The sequence below is a fragment of the Sander vitreus genome, chromosome 8 (genome assembly GCF_031162955.1).
Source record: "Sander vitreus isolate 19-12246 chromosome 8, sanVit1, whole genome shotgun sequence".
NCBI classification, from domain to species: Eukaryota; Metazoa; Chordata; class Actinopteri; order Perciformes; family Percidae; genus Sander; species Sander vitreus.
Window position 1 is genome coordinate 14,589,755 of NC_135862.1, and position 20,917 is coordinate 14,610,671.

Consider the following 20,917-nt stretch of genomic DNA (forward strand, 5'->3'; position numbering starts at 1 on the left):
CTGCCTTTGAAGATGCAAATGTTCCCAGTGAAGTGAGAGCTGTCAGTCCTCTGTACCGAGGGGAAGACCTGCAGACACTGCTCAGTCAGATGTTAAAAACTACCAAACGCACACAACGGAAACAGACATTGGACATGTACGTTTATTATAATTTTTATTATTGTATAAATTCATCAACTGCACAACTGATGTTTTTCTATCCATATAGAGGAGGAGGGGATCCTGCTTAAGGAACATTTCAACCAACCCTGTCACAATATGAAATCCTGCTGATGAAGAGGAGAGTCTTAAAATCTTGTGAAAAATGAGCTATAATATACATATGTTGACGTTTTTATAATGTGATATGTTACATTGTATATTACAGTGTGATGTCAATCTGCACTGCTTTGTTCTTGGGTCCAGTTATTTGAACCTATTATTAATTATTTGTGCCACCTGTTAATAAACTATAGTACTGAAAGCTAGATCAGTTGTCAATCATTTTTTGTGATTTTCACATTTTCGTTGAAATATTAGTTATTATTATTAAAACTAGTAAAACATGTAATACAAAATATGTGTTAGCCTATTCAAAGTATTTTTTTTACATAAGGGTTAAAATAGTTAGCTTTGTGGCGCCTCCTGTAGGCAAATTTAGTCAGTGTTTAGTCAGCCCTAGTGAGATGGCGACGGCATGACCCGCCCTACTCTGCATCTGATTGGCTAGTACTTGTTGCTTTCGTTGGTTGGATTGGTTAGGTTTTGGCATGAGGAGTGTGATTGGTTAGGATTAGTGTAAAATACCAGGGTAAGCCAATCAGAGGCCGAGTAGGGCGGATCATGCCTTCGCCATCCTAGGAAAAGTAGGTCGTGTTTGTAATATATCGTTAGTAATTATATCCGGGTGAAAGTGGCAACATGCTTTTCATCACATCTTAAGATACGTTTTGTCTATTTGATAACTGTCAATAGTTATGCCTCTAATAGTGATGTGTGGCTACCCCTGTAGTGGTAAAACACAGAAAGCAGAAGAACTGAAGGTGTGCTTTGAACGGAACACTGACAGAAAGGTTTATATTGTAGGAGACGGAGCACTGGGCGTTGAGAAAAACACAGTTTACGCAGGCAAGTCATACGCATAGCTAAGTTAGCTATGTCTTTATTTAGCGTTAGGTGCTTATTACGTGTTTGTAGCTGTCCAGTTTTATTGAATAGAGTCCTGTTGGAAAGTCTGCACCAAACCGTTAATTTTGTTTATGCGACCGCAATATTTCACGCTACTGTGCGAAGTGAGGCTCGGGAATTTTGATGATTACAACCTTTAATTAAAATAGACTTGTTTCTGTAAAGTTAGCGTTGTTAGGTGTGCCGCCGACTGAAAATACTGTATCCTCAGTTTTTCATTCGTGTACTACAGAGTGTGTGTGTCTTTCGAGACTTTTGCCAGCATTCATTTAATAGTATTTAAATGAGGTTTGGCGTGCAGGTGTCATCACTGCCCTGTGGTAGAGAATCTTCATCTTAAACTAAATAGCCTACAGTCGATATTTTCTTTACAAGAGAAACTAACGTTATAGTTTTCTCTTATTTTACCTTCTTTTACATACTATACGTGACTTAAATATTGGGTGTTACATTTGGTTTGGAAGATAATTTTCTCGCCTGAATTTAAAAAAATCAAATCAGCAGCTAAAGGTTTTTTGTTTGTTTTGTTTTTTTTTACTTTTTTCAGCAATTAAAGCGTTATAGTTTTATATATCAGTTAATTGATGAAATCAAATTAGTCACCAACAATTTTGATAATTTTGTAAGCAAAAAATGCAAATAATTCACTGCGGTTCCAACTTCTCAAATGTGAAAATTGTATGCCTTTTTTTTTTTTTTAGAAATCAAACACTTAATTGATTAACCAAGAAATCAATTGGCAATAAGAATATTTGGTAATTGTAAATAGCACAACTGCTGGTGTTTGGTATAACAATCAAAAATGAACTGTCTCAAGAAGACTGGATTCCTAGAAAGTAATCTTGGACTTTTGCATTCTCCTGCTGTAATTTAAACCTTATTGGATATGTTGCAGATTCCCAAAAGGAAAAAAATGTCAGAGCATCTCTGAAAGCTGAAGTAGAGAGGTGGGTTTTTCAGATCTGTTTTTGGATGAGATTCGTTGGTAATGTTTTACTGTTGCATCCCTTTTTTTTTTAACCTTTTTATTTGTTGTTTAGGAAACTCAACAAGGATGACATTGTCATTTTGGATTCATTAAATTACATAAAAGGTAAATCCTGCTAACAATAGTTTTGCAGATGCAGATTCTGTGTTAAAACATTATGATTTGTTCATGCTTCTACCTTTTTTTACCTACAGGCTACCGCTATGAACTTTTCTGCCTCATCAAACATGCACAGACACCACACTGCCTGGTAGGTATACTAGAGAAATACCGAATGGATTTTTAAGATCTAAAAACAAAAACTATCACCCAAACATTAACAACACAAGTCAAAATCATATGCTTTCTTTCGATGAAGGTATACTGTTTGACGTCAGATGAAGTGAGCTCAGCGTGGAATATCGACAGAGAGGCTGCAGAGCAGTACACCCAGGAAATGTGAGTGAGAAGCCTCTATACATACAGTGCAGGTGCATGTCAGTCTCTGGTAGGACTGTCTTTACCTTTTGGATAGGATTTAAAATACTTCTATGACTGTCATTGTCAAATGTTAACATCGTCCAATTTTGTTTTTGTATTTTACCTGACATCTGGTTTGTCTCTTGTAGCTTTGATGCATTAGTGCTGAGATTTGAAGCTCCAGACTCCAGAAACCGATGGGACAGTCCTCTCTTCACCATCCTGAAAGACGACACACTTCCATATGAAGCCATTTCTGACGCACTTTTCAAAAGAAAAGCACCCCCACCTAACCAGTCTACACAGAGTGTAAGAGACATACACACATGCTGTCTTTGTTTTGTTTTTTAACAAGCATACAAGATGTAGCTGTGTGTTCTGTATGTCATGCTGCCTTTTTGACCATCTGATGGTAATAGAGATATCCTTCTTCTCTGCAGCAACCACTGTCATCTGCAAACTTCTTGTACGAGTTGGACAAGATCACACAAGATGTGTTATTGGTATGTCTACATATGTTCTTTTGGATTTCCTGTTCATTTGTCAGTCACGCAGAGTTTTCTCCTGGGATACTGTTTTCGCTGGAACCAGTCTGTCTTTTGAGTCATGTCATATTTCAAGATCACCAAAGTGAGACGCACACATTGAAAATGGAAAATAATGGACTGTGGAGTCCTATTCAGAAAAAAAATACTTGGTTTAAATTTGAGTTTACAAAGCAAAAAAAATGAAGTCCTCTTATTTCTATATTCACTTCCCTGCAGCTGGGAAGAATCATAGCAATACCGCAGAATGTCACGCAGAGATGTACGCTTATGTTAATTAATTCTGAGACTTGAGTTGTCTACTTGTTTTACCGGTATATTGAAGGCCATAGTTACATGAAAGAAGATGGAGACCATTTAATTTAGGGCACTAACGTCAAGGTTTCATTGACTAATTTGGCGGTGTGGATCTGGTCATGTGATGCTCTGGAAGGTTACTTTGATAATGGTATGTTTGTGTGTCCGGTTTTGTAAATACCTTTTGCTCCTGTAATTATTGATCTACCTATTACTACCTGTGATGGGTTATGTCTGCTAATTGGTGTTAGCCAAGAAGAAATCATCTGTTCTGTTCCCTTGGTTTGCCTTTCGAGTACACCTTTTTTTTTTTTTTTTGTTCAAATGATTTTTATACAAGCCCCCTGTAAATGAATTGAATAATTAGAAGAACAAGTACTTTTTGTCATTTTGATTAATCAGTACATTTAATTCTTAGTGTGCAGATCCCACTTTGCTGATCTCGAACTCCCAACAAACCAAAGCACCTGGGGAGCTGTGTTTGTCAGTAAAAACACTACTTTTTTTGTATGTAATGTGTTTTTAATAAAGGTCATTTAAAATTTCCAGGCAATTTTTAACGCACAGAAGACAAGTGTTCCCGGGGATCTCATTCCAGTTCCAGGAGCTACAGAAAAGATATCCTTTTTACACATATACATACTCTTTATTTAAAACCCACATTTTGAAGAATCCTTTCACAGGTTCTAGTAGTTAGGTTTTTATGTGGGATGCCACAAGTTCCAGGTAGCGGTGATCTTTCACAGCTTATGACTGAATGTATGACATTTGTATTACCTCTGTTAATTTGTGCTGACTCATTTGTATCATCTAGCTCTTATCCCTCACCAGCAGGAGGCAAATTACTCTGCATCCAATGACTTGTTTGAAGGAGAAGGGGGATGGATGCATGTCCATCAAAGTACTTTTAATGAAGGGCAAAGCAGCCAATCACTGTTAAAGGTCTTGCCTGTAATAACATGCTGTGGGATACGTATTGGGGGGGGGGGGAGAGACATCAAATGCAGATGTACTGTGTCAGACCTCAGAAGAAACACTTTGATTTACTCCTTTTGAACGTGTCATTCCAGGCAGAGATTAACTTAAAAGTACATTAGGTTCTGCGCTGGTCAACCTTTTAATGGCGTGGTGCATCATTTAAGATGACGTCAGTAACAGTACTTTGTGTTGTTCTCCCTTGTGTTGACTTCGGGTCACATTGGCCCGTTTTTATGGGATCGAATGGGACGTAGAAATAAGCGCTGAAAATGTATAGAAGAAAAGTTTTACAATTTAAAACGTTGGAAAAAGCAAAAACAAACTGTGAAAAAAAGTCGAAAAACCCTTTTTTCTTTTTTTTTCAAGGTTGACGGGAAGACAACACAAGGGTTGAGATGTGATACTGTGACCTTTTTAGATGCTTTCGGTCAGTTAGTTATTGCTTCTTCACTGTTCAGCTGTGCTGTAGAAAACTTGAGGCAAATCTTCGGTCTTCTTCTTGTACTTGAATGTCCTTAACCTGATGTTTAACATCGAGCTCACCAGGAGCATCAACATGGCAGAGCTGAGGAAACTTCGGCGCCAGTTCATCAGCTACACCAAGATGCACCCAACGGAGAACTCGGGACACATATCCAACATGTTTGTGCAGTATTTAAATAAGAGTCTTCACTGACATTTTATAGCATAGGTTTAATGCTTTTATTTTTGTGTAAAAAAAAATAAATATATTAAAATATTTGATGAATGTTAGTCATTTTTACAAAGATTCAGCAAAAAAAAAGAGTAAAAATGATAATGAACTTACAAAAAAACGTCATGCAGTACTTGTATACAGATTAATTTCTAGACACAGCAAGCACAACAGCTGCGAAGGCAATCTTTGAACCCACCTAGGTAAAACCAAAAGGACTGATAAAGACATGAGGAAAAAAAAAAAAAAAAACTTTATCAAGTCCACTTGCTCTGTGTATCTTATGGCCTTCTTTAGCAGATGGAGCTGCCCAGTTGTCATGGAGATGAAAGTAACCCTGAATTCCATACTACTATACTATTTAGTATGCCAGAAAATATGTAGTATGTCCCGAAAACTCCCAACGCATAGTATGTCAAATGCAGTATGCCAAAAATACCAGGGTGTCCTACTGCACCTGGTCGGGTTTTGCAGTATGCTTTTTTAGGTTATTCTGACCCACAATCTTTTGCGCAGCACATGAGCAAGACGGTCAAAGTTTAAGATGCAATTTTAAAAAGTATGCCCCAATTGTATGCATACTGCATGTAACCATACACTTTGTAAGGGCTGCTATTTCCAACGTCAAGCATAAACATTCAAGCTCAATATAAGACTAATTATCATTCCTGCCCTCCACATGCATTAATATTTCCATCAGTTGTTTTCCTTTGAATCCCCTTTTTGCTGTGTCATTTTTTTTGTAATGAATTCTACATTCAAGTCAGTCTAACATCCAGTTCAAGCTCAGAACTTTGTCAAGTACGGGTTATCCTTTATTCCCTTTGTATTGTACTGGACCTCTTGGTGAAAGCCTGACAAACAATACTTGGTTTTCTTTTTCGAAAGCTTATTATTCCTCCGTGGGATTTGTAAGCAAAATATGAAAAACATTGTGAGAAAAGAAAGAACAGGAAGTTGTTTGCTTTGCTTGCAAAAACTTAAAGTGGGTGGCACTTTAAAAGAATTGGGTCCTGGTTGCTCCAGAGTCCAACAGTCATCTGTTCTGGGATGCTGAGCTGCTCAGTCGACCAAGAAAAAGGCATCATGTGTTCATGGTGGATTACATGAATCCACGGGTAAAGCTGTGAATGCTTGTGATTTATAAAATGCCAATTAAAGTTAATAATTTCTGTCAAAGAGGAGAAGTACAGCTAGTCCAAGTCCATCAATGAATACTTCATACTGAGTAGAGCATCCTGTGGCAGTATTGGTGTAGGCAGTATGAACATGCCAATTATTACAGGAGAACAAAGAATATGTGGTTATACAGCACTGTCACAAAGCTCTTAGCCATCGTTCCCGTTGCTGGCCGCCTGTCCGGTTGGAGCAAGTCATGATGTCATGTTGAAGTGAAATATGCTCCAGATAGTTTTCTAATCCGAGTTGCAGAATAGACCCTCATTTTAATTTACAGAAATTTCACATCTTGAAAATAAAACTCACAAGTCATCCAATTCAATCCACAGACCATAACATTTCAACACTTCTCACAATCACACTGAACAAATCATAACATGATTTAAATGAGGAAAATGTGCAATCATTTCTTTGAAATCATTTCTAAATTTGTCTTTTCACAAGTTAGGGGGATAATGCTCTTCTTCACCAACTACTTCTTTTCACCGACGGCCTTCCTTGAAATCGTTTTGTTGGTGTTGGCATATTTATGTCGATCATTTCTGAAAAGAAACAAAAAACTAACTTAACCTTTTAACCACTGAAAACAAAAGTACATTTTTTTTTAAACACAGAAAAACTGCTGCTAGTGTTGGAGCTATTCCTTGCTTTGTAATATTTAATAATTAAAGCCATTACAACTACCATTATGTTTTCATCAGTAATGTTAACATAAGAGTAGACAAATGTGGACCTTAGTGTCGTTAGATATAGATGTACCTGCTCATTTTGACTTTGTTTCTGCATCCCAGTCCTCCCTCCCAGTGGCTGGTGCGTGCACCTCTTGTCATCATGCTTCCACAGCTGATGCAAGGCTTTCCATTGCCATACGGCTGCAACAACAAACGATGTAGGGACAACATTTTTAAAAGTTTCAATTCAGAGGCAAAGTCTAACATTAGCCGCAGTCTAAAGCAGTCTTTAGCTCACCTGTTCTTTGGCACAGTAGCCACAGATCATCCTGGTGGCCAGTTCCATGGGGTGGTCCTGGTCCTCATCATGGCACCCATCACAGGGGTAAGCCCGGCCACAGCAGGGAAACCTGAAGGCAGGCAGTGGCACAAAGCTTTCACGATACTTGTTCTTCTCAGAGCTTCCATGTCAGACACGTGAAATGAGATAGGACACAGTGACGATGGTACCTTAGCCAGCGGTGGCTCTGTCTGTAATGTTTGCATACTCCTTTTTCTGGCAGGGGCTTCCCCTTTTGCACAGCAGGATCTCTTATCGTCTTATAATTAACAGCACAAGCACTTGGACCTGCACAAAGGGAGCAACAATTCACATTATTATATTCTGCTCTGAAAGGGTTTCATGCACTGTGTAACTTTTTAAATAATGTGAGGTGAGAGAGCAAACTTTCAGGAAGTTTGTTGTTGTAAGATCTTAAACTTTTGCTGAATCCTTTGATAGCAAATGTAGGTGAGCTGGGTGTAGGTGAACCTGTTTTGCTGGCGCGTGGCTGAATATACTGGAATCTTGTGCTCTCAGCCAGAATCCCGAGTTTGCTGTGGCAGTGTTCACAATTAAACTCCTTTGTTTGACCATAGGAAAGGTTCTGATGAAAACAAGCAATTTCAGAGATGACATATTTCACTTCTGGTGATATTTCACACTGATTTTCAAACAAAACAGATGTGCAGTGCTGAACATGACTGGTTTCACCACCTGCACAGGGCCCTCCTGGGAGCAGCTGAGGCAGCCCACAATGAGTTCACACTCCTGAAGAACAAGGTCAGCAGGTGCAGCGTTGTGAAGGTCCAGGTATCCCAGGACATCGCTGTAATGGTGCAGCATGCAGGGCCTGAATGCAGCATTGATGCTTGCACTGCACTTTTCACACTGAGCTGTGCAGGGTGCCCTCCCAGTCAGTGTCAGGTCTGCAGTTACCTTACACCTGCAGACAGAACACGAGCAGTCAAGTGCGTCATTCTGATTATACAGTCTAATTTGTGATATTGATATGACATTTAGCTCTTTGTTCTTACCTGTTACATTGAAGACAAACAGTGATTTGTTTGGCCACTACGGTGGCTGTGTTCTCTCCCAGCCTCAGTCCCAGCAGCTTTACCTCTGTGCCTCTGCGGGGATCACTGATCTTAATGTTCTCCACCAGATGACTGGCTTCCTCCTCCTCCTGCTGCTGTCCTTCATCACCACCTGGACCCTCCTGCTGCACTAACTTCCCTCCCTCCATTGTCCTCTCGCTATCTGTCTTTCCCAGTTTTCCTTCATCACTGACATCCTCACCTGCAGCAGCGGTGTCAGATGAATGATCGTTCACAGATTTTTCACACACTGTTGCCTGGAGTTCCTGGTACGGTATGAACTGCAATCCAGCTTTTTCTAAATCAATGTCTTTTTTTAACTGCAAAAACATTCAAGGGAAAATCTTTCAGCATTAGGAAAATAAAATAAAAGCAGATAATTACAGGTCGTTTCGGTAAATTCAAAAGGGAAAACGCAATTCACAATCTTCTGTTCATGCAGATTGCAGTCTCACCTGGCGGGCTCCTTCAGTGAACAGTCTCTCCAAACTACGATCGAGCCAGCGAAGAAAAGGCCGGAAGAGCAGCTCTACCTTTCCCAGAAGCTGATTGGTTGCATGCTTGGCTTGAAGCCACTCCAAAGATGCTTGCTGTACATGTCTACATAGACAAAGATTTATATAAATGTCACCATCCAATGACTCCAAACATTACATGTTTAAAATAAACTGTTCATGCTTTTACCTTGCCATTATTGGCGGCAGCTCCTGGTCCAACGGTATGTCCAGTGTAAAAATCTAAGGAAATGTATCAAGGTGATAAGGACCTGTTCTTTTCATGTCAACCACTGTATAGTGTATTACAGAACCTGTAGTGAAAATGGAAGCAGTGGTCTTTACCTCCTGGGGGTAACTGTCTGGGAAGCTCACCATGATGTCCACTTCTTTCAGATCAAAGGGCTATACGTCAAAATGCTGAGTTAGTATATTTCAACTGCCAGTGGAAATATACTAATAACTACAGTATCCAGGGTTCATACGCATTTTAACCAATACTTTTCGGCAAATTTCTATGACTATGTATTCCTGAAAATGTCAGTCGACATTATACAATAAGAATAAAAATCGGTGTTAAAGTTTACCCTCAGAGGTTTAACAATAAAATGAATGGCAATTTATGTGGTTCATAGTGGGAGTCGTAATATCGCGCCCCGAACAGAACGTTGAGAAATACATTTATTAATCACATATTATTATACTGTGTTAAAAAAAAAAAACTTTCTGGGTCTTTTTATGTTTCCAAAACCTTTCCAGGCCTGGAATTTGCATTTTTCAAATTCCATAACTTTTCCAGGTTTTTTCAAAACGTATGAACCCTGAGTATCATCTGGACCAGATAGTACTGTAGCAGGGTCATTTCCATCTATGTCACCTATTATCACACCAAAGCATGACGAAAAAACAAGTTGGTTGATTAATGATTTACAGGAGTGTGAAACTTGTGGATTATGGTTTCTATAACAATGCTGATAAAGTGGATTAATAGTTCTGATATGCCAGTAATATTTATTCAGTCAAATGGTTGGCTATGTCTTACCCTATTCTGGCACTGGCTAAGCAACACTGTAAGAAGAAACTTCCCAATTTGGGATCAATAAAGTAGGGCTGCAACTAACGATTATTTTCATAGTCGATTAATCTGTTGATTTCTTTCTCGATTATTCGATTAGTTGTTTGGTCTATAAAATGTCAGAAAATGGTGAAAAATGTGGATCAGTGTTTCCCAAAAGCCCAAGACGACGTCCTCAAATGTCTTGTTTTGTCCACAACTCAAAGATATTCAGTTTACTGTCACAGAGGAGAGAAGAAACTAGAACATATTCACATCTAAGAAGCTGGAATCAAAGAATTTTCACTTTTGTCTTAAAAAATTACTCAAACCGACTAATCGGTTATCAAAATAGTTGGCGATTAATTTAAGAGTTGACAACTAATCGATTCATCTCTGCAGCTCTACAATGAAGTCTATCAAATCTAATCTAAGGGAATAGAAGAATAGCAAAGTAATCTTTCTAAATTATTTGATTTCAAATTTAGCCAAAATAGCCAAGTTTTAATCACTGCTTTACCCCATTTCTCATATAACAAATAGGCCTAATTTTATCTCAGTGGTGTAGTTTAATTGATAAATATCCCATGTTATTCACTAACAATTACACTTTCACTGTAAAATCACCAGGGGGTGCCCTCACAGCATAGTAGGTATGGTTTTACTATTTATTGTCTACGGAGAGACTCTGTGTTTATGAGTGAAGAAGAGACCAATTAAAACTGAGCTCTACTGTATTATAGAAAAAAATATGTGGGTGGATTTTTGCTGTAAGCTTTCGAGGGAGGAGAAGAGAAAGAAGGTAGAAAAAAAAATGTTTACCCAGTCTGGATCAGTGGCCTCTACAGCCACCCTGTAATAAGTAACTTTGCAATCACTTTGTTCCTGAATAATCAGCTGCTCTTTGGGAAAACGCTTCTTCAACTGCTTGATCTCTGTGTCTCGTAGCTGCATGGCGACATTCTCTGTCAGATCACACAGCTTGACCTCTTGGAGGATGCCAGGATGGGGTACTGGTGGCATCCTCTGTGCAGGTCTTGGGTTCTTGCCAGGAACAGGCTGGTCATCCAGTGGGGGGAACTGTGGTGGATGCCAGAAGCGACATCTGTCTTCCATAGTGCAGTGGCCTGAGATAAAGTAGCGACAGGGGCGGCGGCCAGCTGCTGGAGCAACCCTGGAGTTACTAGTGGGAGGAGGCCTGTGCCCCACATCTCCTCCAGGGACCTCTGAGTTTGGAGATGCAACATCTGACTGGCTGGGTGTCCTTATGGTTTTCTTCTCATGGGCTTTGGCATCATCTCTTATGTGTAGGAATCTGCATTTCTTCCCAAAATTACAGTGTCTTCCTTGAGAGAAGAAGCGACACAGCTGCTGTGTATGGAGCACAGGCTCTGATTCACCCGTCTTCTCTCCCTCACCATCCTCCATCATTATTAACACCTGAATGAGTACAGTAACACATATTAAAACAGATGTATCTACTTATTTACTTCTATGTAAACACTACAGGGCCAAAAGTATGTGGACACAAACACCCATTTGTAATTAATATGGACATTAATATGGCTGCTAGAACCGCCTCTAATCTTATATACAAGATTGTGAAACCTGGATACAAATACCTGCTCTCATTCAGCCACAAGAGATCAGATAGCGCTATGCTATGCATATGAAAGTCTGGGCACTGGGCAATAAGGACAATCAAGTTCTGCCATAACAAACTGGGAACACAATTTCTTTATTTGTTCTTTATGTTGAAAAAGTGTATCTAAGTAACCTCCAAACAAGAGCGTGGCATTTTGCTTTAATGTTAATCAGCTCAGTGTTTTATTATTATTTTTTTTTTAGCTCAGTGTTCTATGGACAAAAAAATACCTAACGTCACGTGACAGTCACGTTAGCTCTATGCGTAACGTTAGCTAGCTAAACTTTAGCTAGGTACCGCTGATAGTGGGAAGTGTTTTGCTATGTAAGTCACTTCATTCAAATCAAATATGAAAGATAAGATTACCTCAAATACACACAAGGATCCGCGTTAAAGTGTATTCCGCGTAATGACAAGTGTTAAAAAGCTAACGTTACCTTAAGTGACAAGTGACTGCACCGTTACGTGCAACAACAAACGTATCCGTACGTAACCGCGCAGTCGTTTACGTCATTACGTGCGACGAAAGGTTATATTTTCTTGTTTTTTTACTCTTTTATATTTTATGTACATCCTAACCCCTGGTATATATGTATTTTGGAATGTGTCATTGTACTTGATTTGCAGTAAAGATAATAAAAAAAAAGATTGTTCGGAAGATTTTAGTTACTGTCGAAAGGTGCTCTGAATATACATGTCACCCTCTACAGTTTGGGAGTGTGAAATGGACGCGAAGAGGTTCAAAGTTCATTCTTGACTTGGACACAGCAGCTGTCACAAAGTCAATTCAGAAGCTGCTCTTGAATTTTCAATCATATATTCACATGATCTTTATCAGCAGATGGAAATTACTTTCTGTAATATGTAAAATAGGTCATAATGGAATTGTAGATTTCCATTTTTTTTTTTAAAAGAAAGACCTCACCCATGTTGCCTTAAAGGCTGAGGTTCAAAGTTAATTCTTTACTTGGGAAAACAATTACACCAGAAGTAAAATATAGTCGCCAAGCTGTCCTTTTGATGATAAGATCATTGAGCCAACATGGATAATCCTTAAAGTGCTCAGAGAAATAAATAAATCTTGATGAAAAACACGTGATATGATTGAAAGCTCCAGAACAGCTAAATGTACCTTGGTGAGATTGTTTTCTCAACACTTCTTTCCTCTTTTTCACAGTAACCCTACAAGAGGCCTGCTGAAACAGAAGAAGTTTAAAACATCAGCATGAAGAAAAATGAAAGCTGTTGTACTTTCTCATAAATTTAACATTCACTTTATATATAGAAACATTGGTATTTTATATATTTTACACTAAATATTGTCCAGATTGGACATGGCTTGGGTACCGGAGGGTCGCCAGTTCAAGTCCCTCTACGTACTAAGTACAGAGTGTGCCTGGTAGCTGTAGAGGTGTCAGTTCACCTCTGTAGCACTGCTAGGTTCCCTTTAACAAGGCACCGAACCCCCAACTGCTCGGGGCGCCTGTCCATGGTAAATAATGAAAGAATTCCAGTGTACTTGTGTATCTGTGTAAAATGAACAATAAACTCACTTGAACAATCTTGAAAATCTGGCCCTAACAGAATGTTTGAGAGAGTGAAAAAGGATTTTGAAATAATTCCCCATACTGAATCTATCATGTGGAGAGCTATATGTTACCAGTTACCCAAGGTGTATAAATAATTTGTTGCATTGTTGCAGGTGTCACTTGATACCACACAGTGAAGTAGACACTCATGGGATAAAGTCTTTACCATAGCTGCTGTTTCTGGCTGCAACGTCAACATTCTTCAGACACTTATAGGATATTCTCCTAGTGCTTTTTACTTCAGGATGGATCTTGCAAATACCAGCGTAGATAATTGGATATCCTTAGGAGACGACTGTTTGCTGCAGCCTCTGTGGGATATGATGCTCAACTACAGAGACTATTTGCGATCTCCACTCTTTCCCATTGTTCTGACTGTGTCTTCCTACTTTGTCTTATGCCTTCCCTTTCTTGTTTGCGACATCATGGGAGAAAGGTGGGCATGGGTCCAGCAATTCAAGATCCAACCAAGTTGTCGTCCGACAGCCTCTACACTGCTGCACTGTGCAGGTGTCACCTTGTACAACCATGTGTTTCTTGTCCTCCCAGTATCAGTGTCCCAGTGGGCATGGAGGCCACCTGTGGACCTGCCGGACCAGGCACCGTCCCTGCTGGAGCTGATTGCTGGAGTGATAAGCAACCTCCTGCTCTTTGACTTCCAGTACTTCATCTGGCACCTGCTCCATCACAGGATCCACTGGCTGTATGTCACTTTCCATGCCATTCATCATAATTACTCATCTCCCTTTGCCTTAGCCACTCAGTGTCTTGGTGGATGGGAGTTGGTCACAGTGGGCTTTTGGACCACTCTGAATCCTGTGGTCCTGAGGTGTCACCTACTCACCACATGGGCCTTCATGGTGTTGCATGTCTACGTTTCTATTGAGGATCACTGTGGCTATGATTTCCCCTGGTCCACATCACGCCTGATACCGTTTGGCATCTATGGAGGGCCCAGCAAACATGATGTGCACCATCAGAAACCCAACACCAATTTTGCACCACACTTTACCCACTGGGATAAACTTTTTGGCACACATGCTGATTTCAGCTTTTCTGCTATGAAATAGAAGGCTATAACACCATTGGTAGCAGCTATTGATAGAGTGCTTTTATGTGTCCGTGTTTGTTTTTTCCAAATCATGTGGATATTAAAATGTGAACATATTCCTTTTGCTGCAAATAGAGGCATGTTACTGTATTGTATTTGAGAAACTCAAATATATTTCATGTAGCTTTCATGATAATGAGCAAATGAACAAATAATATAGTATGTTCAATCAGTTGAACTATGTATGTGCACAATCTAAATAATGCCTAAATGCATCTGTCTCCCAGTGTATCTGGTTTCTTTACTTTGAAAGTAATCCTGAGTTTTGGACATGGTTTACACAACACTTTTCCTCTCACTTTTTCTCTCTACCAGTTTAATCCCAGCAAAGACAAAAGTGGCTATTATTTGACTTCCACTTTAAATCTTCATAGCTGGGGTGCCATTAGTTCTACATATAGTTATATGTATACATGATATAATCAAGTTACATGTATAAATCACAACAAAGTGCACATATTGATGATTCAGTGACCGCTGACTCAGGGTTAGTATGTTTTCCCTTTTAATTTTCAACCTACCCTATATTTGGATTTCTATTGTGACACCAGTAGGCTATCTTGTATTGTTAATATCATGTAATCTGACCAGTTATCCCAGAGTGATGATACTGGTGGTACTGATACTCTGATAAAATGTTTTATGTATAAGGCACAAGTATGTAAAAGTCGAATTACATTTTCCACCACTACCTAGATGTCAGAAGTTACTCCAATTGCTATTTAGATTAATTAACATAGGCCACTTAATCCTTAATAGTTGACAACATATATCAAATTCTAACAACAGAAAAATATTGAATACATCATATTCTGGTAACCAGACATATACTATTGACTACAGTTTAGGGTGGGTAAATTATTTGTTCCTAGCTTGTTGTTACCCTGGTTGTGCTGCGTCGCCTCAGTGCAAGTAACCAGATCCAGTGACAGGCAGGCAGCGTTGGGATGAGTGGTGGAGCTGGCTGGGACATGTCTGAGTAGAAACCTGCATTATTTTCCAACACGTATATCATTAAATCCCCGTGTTGATGATGGGGCAGTGCGGCATCACGTCGTCAAAGACGGTCCTTGTTTTTCTGAACCTGATATTTTGGGTAAGTTTGGTGGTTTTTGACAGTTTTAAACGTGCGTCACTAGCTAGCTGTGTGTAGCTGTGTTAGCTGTGTGTGCAGTCAGCTGCTCGGCTAGCTGCAGCAGTCGACCTTTGTTTAACCAGGGAGGGATTAGTTTGAGAAGGCAGTGGAAAAGACATTACGTAAGATATATAATATCTAAGCTTTAATGATTTGCCGCTAACAAGTCATTTTTAAATGAAGCACATTTCATTATGTTTTGTAGTAAAAAAGACCCTTTGCCTCCTTAGAAAAATGCAGTATTACCAGTGGTGGAATGTAACTAGGTAACGTTACGTTTACTTATGTACCGTACAATTTTAAGGTAGGCTACTTGCACTTTACTTGAGTATTTCCCTTTTCAGCTACTTTTTACTTGGACTCTACTAGGCCTATATCTTTGTTTTTCGCTACATTTATTTAATAGCTTTAGTTAGTTTCTTTGCAGATTTAGATTATTGATACACAAAAAAAAAATTAACAAATTAAATATGATAGGTTAAGCTACCCAGCAGTATACAAAGTAGTTAAAATTAGCCCCACCTTTACCAGCTGCAACATTAAATTGACATCATTAATGCACCACTTATTTTAATCCAGTGATGTATAGTATTCTGAAATGGGTCATACTGCATAATGATTTTTTATTTTTGGTACTTTAAGTATATTTTGATGCTAATACTTTTGTACTTATACTTAAAGTACGATTTTGAATGCATTACTTTTACTTGTAACAGAGTATTTTTACACTGTGGTACTGCTATTTTTTACTGAAGTAAAATAACTGAATACTTCATCCACCACTGTATGCTTATATAATATGATGCAGTACTATACTACTAATGTACCCAGTAGGGCTGTGTATTGGCAAGAATCTGGCGATACGATACGTATCACGATACATGGGTCACGATTCAATATATTGCAGTATATTTCGATACTGTGCATAAGGCGATATATTGGGATTTTTCTATATAATTTTAGAAAAACTAATATTTAAAAAAAGACATGATGTGTATAAAAGTCAAAGAAGTTTACTTTAGGTAAACAATTCAGTACACACAAAATCAAACTGCCAGTTTGGGATTGTGGTTCACAGGTTCTTAGTGAGCAAATTTTTATATGCTAAAGTCTTCAAAAAAAAAAGAAAATCGATATTGCGTTTTTGAAAATCGATACAGTATTGCTAAATAAAATATTGCATTCTTACACCCCTAGTACCCAGTAGTATACAAAGTATCTAAAATTGGCTACACATTGATGCACTACAACATCAAAATGCTCTTCCATCATACTGTATTTGTCAGTGATAAAAACAGAATAATATAATATTCTGTAATAATATAACACTTAATTCAAGACTTTTACTTCGAATGGATTTTTGGATTACGGTATTTCTACTTTTACTCAGGTAAGGGATCTGAGTACTTCTTTCACCACTGAGTGTTGTTTGCTGAAGTCAAACTATCACTGTTTTGACCCCCCCAGGTTAATCTTAATCCACCAAGCAGCAGAAAGTAAAAATACAAGAAGACAGCTTAGTTAATGTAGTGGTTCATCTTATATTGATAAAAGGTCCTCAGGTCATTCTGGTAAACTGCAGGTCCAGGGTTATCCTTCTAAAACTCATTTATGGAAAAATAAAGCAAATGTAAAAAGAAAAAAAAAAGTATTAAGTACACTTATTTTTGTGTGTAATTATTATATATACAATATTGCTACATTATCATTACGGATGCATTAATACATAAATAGCGTTTTAGTGTGCAGCAGTTTGAGGTGGAGCTAATTGTGACTAGGCTACTTGTAGTGTAGTACATGTTTTGTATGTAAATTCTGAAACGGCAAAGTAACTAGGAGTCAGTCTTGGGAAGGAACTTGTTTTGGTGTAACATTTGCACCCCGCAAATGAAAACGCCACATATATTATTAAATGAAGTTAACTGTCACACAATACAGTAATGTAAGCTATTTAAAATTAGCTGGATACATGGTTAAATGTAATTTGCTCTTACCAGTGTATCGCCGTGTGTACTTCATCCATAGCAATCCCTGCTAATCAGTCCCAAAATATCCAGGTTAGAGAGGAAATGCCGTGAACATATTCTTTGTAAATTAAAGGTGTGTTACCACTTCCTTTCCCTTTGAGGATAGGCTTGAGTAAAAATGTTGATGTTTTTGTCACCCTCAGGCCGCCGCTGGGATCCTGTGCTATGTCGGAGCGTATGTCTTCATCACATACGATGATTACGATCACTTCTTTGAAGACGTGTACACTCTCATCCCAGCGGTGACCATTATTGCAGTTGGAGCCCTCCTTTTCATTATTGGGCTCATTGGATGTTGTGCTACAGTGAGAGAGAGCTACTGTGGTCTTACAACGGTGAGTAAACCAGTTGACAAGTTTAACGCGATAGATGAGGGTACTAAAGCCCTTATACTGTAAGTAATTGATCTAAGATGAACTGTGAAACATTATTAACAGAAAAGTGGGGTTTAAGGATGCGTTAGAAAAGGGCATTAACATCAAATTTGACAAAAGCATGTAGTCAGTTTTCATACATAATTATACATAGCAGAAGTACAAAACTTAGAAGCTATAAAAGATTTTAAATAATTGCACAAAAAGCCTATCATTCAAGCCTTTTCTCATAAGTCATAGTATTCTGTCTAACTTTAAACATGCCAAAGTGTCAGACAATCCACTCTTTACTTTTCTGCATTTAATTGTCCGTGTTGTTGTCTGTGTAGATTAAATGTTGAAATTCAATCCACAGTTTGTTGTTATTCTTCTGCTGGTTTTCATGACGGAAGTAGCAGTTGTGGTTCTCGGATATGTTTACAGAGCAAAGGTGAGAAAGTCAAATACGAGCCACTGCATGTTTATTTTTCTTGGCCTTATTTGATGCTTAATGTGTAACTCAACTGATCTTCCAAATAACTTCACCCAGAAGAGCAGGAACAGTCTGTCTACCATAGATGACCTAATCCAATCTGCTTGTGTTCGCAATCATGTTGGTGTGTACCGTTCATCAAATGTGTAGTCTCACCCTTCTTAACGTTTGGCAGGTTGAAAATGAAGTTAATATTTCTATCAAGAAAGTGTATGATGAGTACAATGGCACCAACAGCAACGCCCAGAGCCGTGCCATTGACTACATTCAGAGACAGGTGAGGACAGAAATACTATCTCCTCTGTAAATCAGATATACTGATTGTCATTTCACCCACATTTCTGTTAGACTTGTTCTGACTAAGCAAGTAGTTGAAAGTAATCTTGAGTTGTTATTGTTTTCATTTTCACAGCTTCAGTGTTGTGGGATCCACAACTACTCAGACTGGCAGAATACACACTGGTATGAAGAATCCAAAAACAACAGCGTTCCCATCAGCTGTTGCAGAACTAACATTGGAAGCAGCTGCACAGGGTCCCTCACTCATCCTGAAGATCTCTACCAAGAAGTAAAACAACCTGTCAAGTTTTCATACCAAAAACCTCTAATTTTTAAAGAGGAGTGACTCGTTACAGTTTGAGGTCTGAATATATTGTGTGTGTGTGTGTGTGTGTGTGTGTGTGTGTGTGTGTGTAGGGTTGTGAAGCTTTGGTTGTGAAGAAGTTGAAGGAGATCATGATGTATGTCATCTGGACTGCTCTGACATTTGCTGTTATCCAGGTATGTAACTTCCATCAAGATACCTTGTTTTGTAGAACATCGTCAGTTCTCAGTAGAATCTGTATTCTCTTATTTACTATGCCGCATTTTATTTACTGTAATTCTATAGGATGTTGAGCAACAGGCTCCCAGGTGAAGTAGTGAAATGACCAGATACATGTCAGCAGCATTACACTCAGTGTTTTATAAAAGAGTGATACTTGCTGAATGATTTAAAATTCACAGCACCTACATGATTTTTCTATATGCCTGAGAAGATCGATACCACTCTCATGTCTGTCTGATAAATATAAGGCTACAGCCAGCAGCCGATTAGCTTAGCTTAACATAAAGCTTATCTTAGTTTAGCACTGCACCTGGCCAAAATAAAGTCTGACATATAACATCCCATAAAATGACAACTTCTTGTTTTTAAACTAGAGGTGCTGGTAGGTGGACAGAGCCAGGCTAGCTCTAGCTTTTGTGCTACGCTAAGCTAATGGTCTCCTGGCTCCAGTTACATATTTACCATACAGACATGAGTGGTATTGATCTTTTCATCTAACTCCCAGCAAGGAACTTTTCCCAAAATGTTTAACTATTCCTTTCTTTATTTTGGTCTATTTGTTTTTCATCTCACTATTGGTACTATAATTCTAAAGTCCAAACAAAGTAGCGTGAGTTACACAATTACAGTGAGGCCCAATCATTTCTGAAGGGTTGTAGCTGACTAACAACTATAAAAAAGCAAAACCAAAAACACTAAGGCGTCTCTCTCTTTTTTTCTAGATGCTGGGGATGTTGTGTGCATGTGTCGTGCTGTGCCGCAGAAGCAGAGATCCTGCCTATGAGCTTCTTATTACAGGGGGCACCTGTGCATAAAGGAAAACACATTTCTCACCACAACACACTTTCACAATTAATGTGGCATCGGTGAGAGCATGAAAATTATCTATTACCACACTAACCTTAAAACACCAACCACACTAAAGTGATATATTGTACCTGTTTTTCCAAAAAAAAAGCTATAGACCAAATAGGCTATAGGCACGAGGGAATAAAACCTTGATCTGTGTATGGAGTGAAATGCAGACAAAGGCAGGTCATTTTTTCATGTTAGTTTGCACTATGTGTATGGCTTGGAATATTTTATATTTACATCTATCCTGTACTTCAGTGAAAGACTGTATAATATTATCCTTTACCACTACTACTACTACTACTACTACTACAACTACTACTGCTACTACTATTCTTCTTCTACTATTACAGCTCAGTTTTAGTTAAGTCACCTTTCACCTGCAGCATTCCGTCAAAAAATAGTGGACACCACAGCCCAAGCCAATGGCAAGTTCTTGCATGTAAACTGTGTAACTTAACTGGCTTTTGCTTACCTGGTCTTTCTTTTAAGAATCAAACTTTTTAATCCTGTTTAGTATGTGGGATTTGTCAAGTAGTAATGCATTCTTAAATCAAGATAGATTTTGTCCTAAAGCTGTGTTTGTTTTCGTCTCAACAGTCTACAATGGTAGTTGTAGAAGTTGATTTGCTGAAATGCAGCAATAGCTAGACTGAAGAATGTAAATTAAATGTGGGACAGGTTTATGTGAGTGTGTTTTGTGGTTTATTGTTTTAATTTTTCTGAAATTTAACATCTTTACAAAGAGATGAAATTGCTGCACAAAGTATGTTGTTTTTTTTGTCCAAACAAAGCTTATATTCACTGGCTGCTTTCATTGGAAGAACGAGTCACCTTGGTCCAAAAAAAGAGTGGTCTAAGTTGAGGCGTTTCCCATGAGGGAGGGGTTCAAGAGGTCTAATACTTTTTGCTTTGTAGCTTTATGTCTTCAAACTAGGTTCCCA

General features: G+C 38.5%; 4 protein-coding genes across 9 annotated transcripts; 3 read left to right on the top strand and 1 right to left on the bottom strand.

The window, feature by feature from the left end:
• Positions 1 to 860: 860 nt before the first annotated feature.
• Positions 861 to 5,187, top strand: kti12 (KTI12 chromatin associated homolog). Of its 2 annotated transcripts, XM_078256960.1 has the most exons (9): positions 861 to 1,107; positions 2,063 to 2,114; positions 2,208 to 2,260; positions 2,350 to 2,405; positions 2,514 to 2,593; positions 2,764 to 2,923; positions 3,055 to 3,117; positions 4,006 to 4,074; positions 4,967 to 5,187. In XM_078256960.1, the coding sequence occupies exons 1-9, from the start codon at positions 957 to 959 to the stop codon at positions 5,108 to 5,110; spliced, it is 828 nt and encodes a 275-aa protein (XP_078113086.1). In that variant the 5' UTR covers positions 861 to 956; the 3' UTR covers positions 5,111 to 5,187. The 2 variants fall into 2 exon arrangements, with proteins under 2 accessions (XP_078113086.1, XP_078113087.1); XM_078256961.1 differs by lacking the exons at positions 4,006 to 4,074; positions 4,967 to 5,187 and adding an exon at positions 4,801 to 4,960.
• Positions 5,188 to 5,363: 176 nt separating this feature from the next.
• Positions 5,364 to 15,302, bottom strand: LOC144522126 (uncharacterized). 5 transcript variants are annotated; one of them, XM_078256955.1, is made up of 13 exons: positions 15,171 to 15,257; positions 12,720 to 12,783; positions 10,765 to 11,382; positions 9,234 to 9,293; positions 9,079 to 9,131; positions 8,850 to 8,994; positions 8,335 to 8,714; positions 8,015 to 8,243; positions 7,790 to 7,904; positions 7,489 to 7,606; positions 7,277 to 7,388; positions 7,067 to 7,179; positions 5,364 to 6,849 (listed from the first exon to the last, which is right to left on the bottom strand). In XM_078256955.1, exons 3-13 carry the CDS (start codon positions 11,371 to 11,373, stop codon positions 6,780 to 6,782), a joined length of 2,004 nt encoding a protein of 667 aa, XP_078113081.1. In that variant the 5' UTR covers positions 11,374 to 11,382; positions 12,720 to 12,783; positions 15,171 to 15,257; the 3' UTR covers positions 5,364 to 6,779. The 5 variants fall into 5 exon arrangements, with proteins under 5 accessions (XP_078113081.1, XP_078113082.1, XP_078113077.1 ...); XM_078256956.1 differs by having other exon boundaries at positions 12,720 to 12,780; positions 15,171 to 15,254; XM_078256951.1 differs by lacking the exon at positions 12,720 to 12,783 and having other exon boundaries at positions 15,171 to 15,302.
• Positions 13,422 to 14,246, top strand: LOC144521634 (cholesterol 25-hydroxylase-like protein 1, member 2). The gene has a single exon (XM_078256193.1). The coding sequence runs from the start codon at positions 13,422 to 13,424 to the stop codon at positions 14,244 to 14,246; it is 825 nt and encodes a 274-aa protein (XP_078112319.1).
• On the top strand, positions 15,292 to 20,659 carry tspan3a (tetraspanin 3a). The gene is made up of 7 exons (XM_078256962.1): positions 15,292 to 15,383; positions 17,593 to 17,784; positions 18,179 to 18,253; positions 18,471 to 18,572; positions 18,708 to 18,863; positions 18,992 to 19,075; positions 19,844 to 20,659. Exons 1-7 carry the CDS (start codon positions 15,318 to 15,320, stop codon positions 19,934 to 19,936), a joined length of 768 nt encoding a protein of 255 aa, XP_078113088.1. The 5' UTR covers positions 15,292 to 15,317; the 3' UTR covers positions 19,937 to 20,659.
• Positions 20,660 to 20,917: the final 258 nt, after the last annotated feature.